The 8,539-nt window shown below is 38.8% G+C and overlaps 1 protein-coding gene across 2 annotated transcripts; it reads right to left on the bottom strand.

Annotated features, from left to right (window-relative positions):
• Window positions 1-2,261: 2,261 nt before the first annotated feature.
• On the bottom strand, window positions 2,262-4,906 carry LOC136253125 (uncharacterized). 2 transcript variants are annotated; one of them, XM_066045741.1, is made up of 9 exons: window positions 4,273-4,906; window positions 4,038-4,218; window positions 3,827-3,989; window positions 3,574-3,700; window positions 3,256-3,320; window positions 3,167-3,195; window positions 2,984-3,076; window positions 2,474-2,538; window positions 2,262-2,414 (listed from the first exon to the last, which is right to left on the bottom strand). In XM_066045741.1, exons 4-9 carry the CDS (start codon window positions 3,615-3,617, stop codon window positions 2,339-2,341), a joined length of 372 nt encoding a protein of 123 aa, XP_065901813.1. In that variant the 5' UTR covers window positions 3,618-3,700; window positions 3,827-3,989; window positions 4,038-4,218; window positions 4,273-4,906; the 3' UTR covers window positions 2,262-2,338. The 2 variants fall into 2 exon arrangements, with proteins under 2 accessions (XP_065901813.1, XP_065901814.1); XM_066045742.1 differs by having other exon boundaries at window positions 2,984-3,116; window positions 4,273-4,894.
• Window positions 4,907-8,539: the final 3,633 nt, after the last annotated feature.

The following is an 8,539-nucleotide window of genomic DNA, read 5'->3' as shown; positions in this document are numbered from 1 at the left end:
TACACTATTATGAATTAAAGAAAAACTGTAGCGGAACAATTTTGTAGCAGCAGGAAAGACTTTTTCAAGTCAAATTTTGTTAACGTTGCTTTTAAATAAACAATGAGAGCAAATCAGGTTTCAATATAATGCAATGGATACTTGAAATAGCTTGATTTGTGTGTTCTACACACATCTAATTGCAGTTGCATAAATAACTTTGTTTCATAGTAACATACAAATGTAATTTTCTTTATCTGATGCTCTATGTTATGGCTCACAGCTGACAAAATTTCAATTCATATAGCTTATTTCAAGTTATGAATCATTGAAGTAGGTAAATTTGCTGTGCACTGAAGACTTTTCTTGCAAATTTGGTCACAAATTGGCTGATACACACATACTGAGCACTTTTGTATCATTGAAAATTCTCGCTCTTACATGCTAAACTGCAAGGTTACCAAAATGCTCATGCAGCATGCAAGTGTAGGAGAATAACATAACTTAAATAATTTGGTTTGATAGCCATTTCAGTCAAAATAGCCAAAGGTACTATGTATGAGCAGAAGTGATTGAGATCATTGTCAACAATGCAAACAGATATAACTTCAGTACAACAATATCAATGAAGAGATAGGCACAGTCATACATGTATAATATGTGCGTAGCCTACAATACTTGATTTTTCTTTCACTATACTACATAATATAGCTAGAGGAGTACAGTGATATAGTGGAACCCTCTATTCAGGACACCTTTGGACTCCACTAAGTGTCCTTATTGGAAATTATCCTGATCTCAGAGCCCTAATTGCATATGTGTTTGATACAAATGTGACCATGGACAATTATCAAGGTGTCCACATTTCAGGATGGTACAAGAGACTGCTACTGCTTTATTGTATCCATTGCATGGATACCTCATAAGATGGCCCAAATAAAGCATAACTTCTTGGAAATACCTTAAATACTTAATGGAACAGATGTCAAGAACCTGAGCACCAGGCAGTTCAGTGGTGGATCTCAGAGGGGGTTTCAGGTTCAGGAAGTTTTCAATAACTGTGATCCCAGACTGATAAGTGCACATAGTCCAGCTGGGGTATGTAGGCTCAGTCTTGATAGTTAGCTCAGTGGCCTATAGCTACATACTGTAGATCTATGATTCTATAGTTTAAACTAGCTAGTAATGAATCAGTAAAAATCACTCCACAACATAGTTTCACAGTTGAATCCGAGTCCCAGTTGAATCTCACCAATCCAGGCCTTTGCAGAAAGTTTCGAAGCTTGTATTCATTAAATTGATACTTATTTTAGAGGCGCTTAAACCTCGTAATGGCATTTTCAGATATTTCAAAGGCAAAAGTATGAAGTTAGGCCAGCAGAAACAGTCCCAATCAAGACTCACGGTAGTGAGTCGCGCGGCCAAGAAACTACAAAGCGCACGCCCAATTAAAAGACGCGCGGCCACTACTGTGAGTTATTTACGTGTAGGGCCGGTTTCGCAATATTAGTCCTAAATTACGCAACATCTCTCAATAGATTTGTATTGCGTTACGTGATAAAAAATCTTTAGGAGTCGTTATAGTTTTCTTGCGACCTCGCTAAAATAAAAAAAGTAACCATCGCAAAATAAAAAATAGGCGTGTTTCACTTTATTTCTCTACCTTATGTTACAACTACTGTCACGTTATACCAGTCAACATAGTCGTGTTTGTATAGTCCATCTAGCACTGACATTATCCAATCCTGGTTTGCCTATACGCGTATTTTCTTCAATCAATCTCTAATCCCTACAATAACTTTTAAAGACACGACGTGGACACAAACTCTAATGCCTGATAAACAAGTTGTGACAGCGTGCTGAACCGTAAGTTCCCTAGGGATGGCGTTTTAAGCAGAAATCTTTTAAATTCCATTTAGTACCACACCCCATGCGAGCGTTTATAAATCGCCAGTTGTCTTATGGTTTGAAGAACAAAATCACTAGCGAAGGTGCTTTAAGCATACTCTTCAATTTACATGTAATTTTTAATAGATTAACCACAAAGGCCGGTAAGGTGAATACAAAAGGTAACAAGCCTTTAGGGGTTACCACCTCTATGTAGTATGTACCATGTAGCTTGTGTTGTGGCTTTCATTAAGTATTATGCACACACAAATGGTGCAACAAAATTTTGTAATGGATTGCTCGAATGTGGTTGGTGGTGTTGTGGCTCGAATGTGGTTCGTGGTTTGCCAGTGACCATGTATGATTTGGGGTTGGTCCACACAACTTACACAATATTCAAATTTCATGATGGCCATGATAATTTCTTGCCATATGGTAAACATACAACAATGTGTAACAACGTTAATTAACATCACATCAAGACTTGACTAAAAATAGTTCCAACAATAGTGATGATTTCTTGTATGTCAGCATGACGATACTGAGACCTGTAAAAGAATAAGCAGGCACTGAAGTTAACCTTAAATTAAACACTCATGCAACTGACCTGGAACATCGGTCGCAACACCAAAAACACTTGTTTCGATATCTGATGACACAATCTAGCAGGCACTGAATTAAAAGAGAATGTACAAAAAATCAATATGCCGGGCTGTGTCAATAATAGCATGGATAATCAAAATGAACAAAAATTATATCCCAGGCTAAGTGAATGAATAACATAACTGTTGGGTAAGCATGTTAAACCAGAACATTAGGACATTAGTCAAACCAGAACATTAGGACATTAGTCAAACAAAAGTACGCTATCACAACTTGGTCATAATACAATGTTTGTACCACTGGACTTCACACTGGTTGCCCAAAAATTGTGCCATTCTGGGACAACAGCATAATATTATGAAACAAATAGTTACTACAACACAGAAGGCTTACTGTTGCACTGTCTACACTGATATACCATAATTTAAAAACATAACAGGTGGGCATTAAATACAATACACTTAATATCTGGGTACTAGGAAAAAATCACTAACATCACAACATGTAAACTGACCTGGAAATTAACACCCTTGATGCCACTACAGTCTACACTGGATACTTGTTCGAACCCATCAACACTATGCCTGATACATCTGAGTAGATTGACCTGCAAATTCACATCACTAGTATACAGTGATAATTGATAACTGCAAAAACAACAATTGCAATAATACAATTCTTCTGTACGTCAACTGACCTGAAATTCATGACACTCAATACTGAGACCTGTAAAAGAATAAGCAGGCACTGAAGTCAACCTTAAATTAAACACACATGCAAACTGACCTGGAACATCGGTCGCAACACCAAAGACATCTGTTTCGATATCTGGCAAAACAATCCAGCAGGCACTGAATTAAAAAGAGAATGTGCAAAAAATCAATATGCCAGGCTGTACCAATAAAGGATGAATAATCAAAATGAACTAAAAATATATATCCCATATGCAGGTTAAGTGAGTAACATAACTGTTGGGTAAGCATGTAAACCAGAACATTTGGTCATTAGTCAAACAAAAGTACGCTATCACAAACTGGTCACTGATAATTGATAACTACAAAAAGAACAATTGCAATAATACAATTCCTCTGAATGTCAACTGACCTGAAATTCATGACACCTGTATCTTTGTTCCTGCATGGTCTCATCTTTGTTCCTGCATGGTCTCAACTTACATATGTACCATGATCACATTCAACTGCTAGTGGATAAACCAGTATGACCAGATGGCCTGCAAAAACCAACAAGCAGGTGTTAAATACAATACACATACCTAAAGCCTGGAATATGAAAAATATTATATAAGCATTATTCCACACTGATATAGTAATAGATTATAGGATGTTGTGGAACTTGCCTAAACGTGTAAACTTGAACATGAGGACAACCGCATAATCTAGACACTTGGAATTGTCCAATACCTGATGAACCGCAAGTAGGTACTAATGACATTCATTTCAACATTTTATCCCAGCTGGGTGAATCTCTTGTAACTGAGTAAAAAGGTGTTTATTTTCCACCTGCAACCAAAGTTCTACATTTCTGTGGTTGGGTGTACATAAACTGACCTGGAAAATCAGTATGCCATAGGGGTATGGAAATGGTTCCTTTCCTTCTGTTGTGACATTACTTACAGCTGACTGGTAAATGATCATCGATGTCCCCATGGACCCCAACAATGAGTATACCAACAACTTCACAAGTTGGAATGAATTTCCTTTCAACATCTGGTGGACAGGTCCAAAAACCCTATCGCACAAACACGGTGAATCAGTGTGTGGCGATGTGACAAGTTGCACAAACTTCACTCCTCGTTTCGTTAGCATTCAAGACCGGCATATATCATAGAGTCCCTCAGTATTCTTGACTCTTACTTTTTCAAGCGTTGCTCAAGCGATGTAGTTTCTCACGAGGGGCTCGAGTTTCTCAGTAAAGTCGAGCCGATTAAAGTACGCCTCACCATCCAGTTACATTCTTAAACCATTCAATTTAAAACCACGTATCATGAGTGTCCGCTTAAGGTAATTAGGGACTTTCCACGAGATTTCCCCTAAATAGATCACGTGTTAGTTGTCAATCTGGTGGATTCTGGTGGTATACATGGTTCAACAATGCGGTAAGTGTAGTATAAGCTGTCAATGAATAATTGTTTGTACACTACTAAACTAAGTTATTTTTGTGTGATAAGCATGCTTGAGGAAGGGTCTGGGGGACGAGACTAATGTTTTGACAGCAGTTGATGGACAGCAGTTGATGATGGCCAGGCAAAGAACTGCGAGAAGAACTACTATGATAGTATGATAGTAGGGAAAAATTCCCACCCCTATAGCTCTGCCTAGGGGCATTAACTAGCATTATCTACAGCTACTGTATTATGTTGCTGTCTACAGCTACTGTATTATGTTGCTGATATGTACATTCAGGCCAAGAATAAAGGTGAAAGTGGTAGTAAGGCTCAATCCTATTATTCTGCTGAACAGGCAAGAGAGTCTGGGACTCTGGGGACATGTTCCCTTAGGAAAGTATAAGTACTACAACTTTTTTGTTTTAATTGCTTCATCAAGTATAAAAATTTCAGTCAAAAGGTGATGATCGAGCTCTGGTCTTATGCACTGGTTGGAGTGGTTGTATCGATACTGCACTGTGACATCCTTGAGGGGTTAGTGCTGGCATTGTCCATGGCAATACTATTCCATCTCCCCGAGTCTTGATGATTGAGTCCTTCATTCCTTTCTCTGCTGCTCCAATCCTGAAGTTGTGACCACAGTCAAAAGGTGACGATCGAGGCTCTGGTCTTGCATCTATACTGTACTGCAACACCCTTGAGGGGTTAGTACCGGCATTGTCCATCGCAATACTGTTCCATCTCCCATATACAAGTCTTGATGGTTGAGTCCTCTATTCCTTTCTTTGCTGCTCTAATCCTGAAGTTGCGACCAAAATATTTAAAAAATGGTTAAATGATTATGATGATAACAATTACAAATGTATTTATAGCTGTGTAGCAACTGTGAACTAATTAGGCACTTGCAAGTTTAATTAGGTGTCTGAAGCATTTAACATGCACAGATCAAGACACACGGTAGTGTGTCGTGCGGCCCAAGAAGCCGGCGCGTAACACCCGTGAGTATATTGACAGGAAGAAAGAAAACGCAATTTTCGCACCTCCATAGCTCTGTGCTTCCTTGATGAAACAAGACGATTTTTGCTGTGGACATGCCCCCCAACTGCAGCACTCCACATTCCAAATTTGAGCGAAATCGCTTCGCGCGTTCCCGAGATATGCGACTTCAAAAATTGGCTCAGTTTCTTCGTTTTTTTTTTCTTCTTCTTATTTTTCTTTTTCTTGTCGCACACTTACAAAAACTGCTATAAAACTCGAACGCCATATCCGATTGCCTTGAAATTTGGCACACAGAAGGGGGATATAAGGGCGCATCTCTGTACCAAGTTTGGCTGGAATACGATAAACAGGCAAAGAGTTATGAGCGATTATTCACGAAAAATAACACTAATATGTTGTCACGCCTACAGGGTAAACCGCGTATGGGAAGAAGCTGAAAATCGGTGGGTGAATAGGTTAACTATTGAACCTCAAACCTTTTGTGGTTTGAAAGAAATCGAGCTAAAAAACAGGAAGATACAACAAAAAAACCAACAGTGTGTAACAATTACGCAATCGAGATTAGCTAATAAAAAAACGACTGCTTGCCACGCCTACCAGATAAACCGCTTGGGGTAATGCTTTGAAAATCGTTGTACAGATGGAGTAATCATCTTAGAAAGGCTCATCAATGGTGTAGAAGAATCAGACTTAAAGCCACGGAGTTATAACACGAAATCCAACTTGGTGCAGCAAGTGCGAGATCGAGATACTCTAATAGAGCAGTCATCCTAATAGAGCAGTCACCCTGAAGAGAATTCAAGAGATCAGCTAGAAATAAGAAACCTGTATAGAGATCAGCTACACACAAGTCACCCAGTAGAGAGATCAGCTAGAAGAAGTTACCTTGTAGGGAGTTCATGCAACTGTGGAAAGAGATAGTTCAGCTAGAAAAAATCACCTTGTAGAGTTCAGCTACAAAGAAACCACCATGTAGAGAGTTCAGCTACAAACAAATCGCCCTGTGGAGAGATCAATAGAAGAAGTTACCTTGCAGAGAGTTCAGCTACAAAGAAACCATCATGTAGAGAGTTCAGCTACAAACAAATCTCCCTGTAGAGAGATTAGCTAGAAGAAGTTACCTTGTAGAGAGTTCAGCTACAAAGAAACCATCATGTAGAGAGTTCAGCTACAAACAAATCTCCCTATAGAGAGATCAGCTAGAAGAAGTTACCTCGTATCATGTAGAGTTCAGCTTCAAATAAATCACCCTGTAGAAAGATCAGCTAGAAGAGGTCACCTTGTAGAGAGTTCAGTTACAAAGAAACCACCATGTAGAGAGCTCAGCTACAAACTAGTGACCTTGTAGAGACATCAGCTAGAAGAAGTTACTTTGTAGAGAGTTCAGCTACAAAGAAACCATTCTTTAAAGAGCTCAGCTGCAAACAAATCACCTGTACAGAATTCAGCTACAAATAAATCACCCTGTAGAAAGATGAGCTAGAAAAAGTTACTTTGTAGAGAGTTCAGTTACAAAGAAACCACCATGTACAGCTACAAACTAGTGACCCTGTAAAGACATCAGCTAGAAGAAGTTACTTTGTAGAGAGTTCAGCTACAAAGAAACCATTCTTTAAAGAGCTCAGCTGCAAACAAATCACCTGTACAGAATTCAGCTACAAATAAATCACCCTGTAGAAAGATGAGCTAGAAAAAGTTACTTTGTAGAGAGTTCAGCTACAAAGAAACCATAATTTAGAGAGTTCAGTTTCAAACAAATCACCTGTGAGAGTTCAGCTACAAACAAATCTCCCTGTAGAGAGATCAGCTAGAAGAAGTTATCTTGTAGATAGTTCAGCTACAAGCAAATCACCCCGTAGAGAAATCAGCTAGAAGAAGTTAACTTGTAGAGAGTTCAGCTACAAAGAAACCATCATTTAGAGTGTTCAGTTTCAAACAAATTACCTGTAGAGAGTTCAGCTACAAACAAATCTCCCTGTAGAGAGATCAGCTAGAATAAGTTACCTTGTAGAGAGTTCAGCTACAAACAAATCACCCTGTAGAAAGATCAGCTAGAAGAAGTCACCTTGTAGAAAGTTCAGTTACAAAGAAACCACCATGTAGAGAGTTCAGCTACAAACTAGTCACCTTGTAGAGACATCCGCTAGAAAAGTTACCTTGTAGAGAGTTCAGCTACAACGAAACCATTCTGTTTAGAGCTCAGCTGCAAACAAATCACCTGTACAGAATTCAGCTACAAACAAATCACCCTGTAGAGAGATCAGCTAGAAGAAATTACCTTGTACATAGTTCAGCTACAAAGAAACCACCAAGTAGAGAGTTCAGCTGCAAAGAAATCACCCTGTAGAAAATTCAGCCACAAACAAATTGCCCTGTAGAAAGATCAGTTAGAAGAAGTTACCTTTTAGAGAGTTCAGCTACAAAGAAACCATTCTGTAAAGAGCTTAGCTGCAAACAAATCACCTGTACAGAATTCAGCTACAAACAAATCACCCTGTAGAGAGATCGGCTAGAAGAAGTTACCTTGTAGATCGTTCAGCTACAAACAAATCACACTGTAGAGAGATCAGCTAGAAGAAGTTACCTTGCAGAGAGTTCAGCTACAAACAAATCACCCTGTAGAGAGATCAGCTAGAAGAAGTTACCTTGTAGATCGTTCAGCTACAAACAAATCACCCTGTAGAGAGATCAGCTAGAAGAAATTACTTTGTAGAGAGTTCAGCTACAAAGAAACCACCATGTAGAGAGTTCAGCTGCAAAGAAATCACCCTGTATAAAATTCTGCCACAAACAAATTGCCCTGTAGAAAGATCAGTTAGAAGAAGTTACCTTGCAGATAGTTCAGCTACAAACAGATCTCCCTGTAGAGAGATCAGCTAGAAGAAATTACCTTGTTGAGAGGCCAGCTACAAAGAAACCATTCTGTAAAGAGCTCAGCTGCAAACA

Source organism: Dysidea avara, chromosome 4 (assembly GCF_963678975.1).
Source record: "Dysidea avara chromosome 4, odDysAvar1.4, whole genome shotgun sequence".
Taxonomy (NCBI): Eukaryota; Metazoa; Porifera; class Demospongiae; order Dictyoceratida; family Dysideidae; genus Dysidea; species Dysidea avara.
Note: the sequence above shows the minus strand (reverse complement) of the source record. Positions and strands in the feature narration are given on the sequence as shown.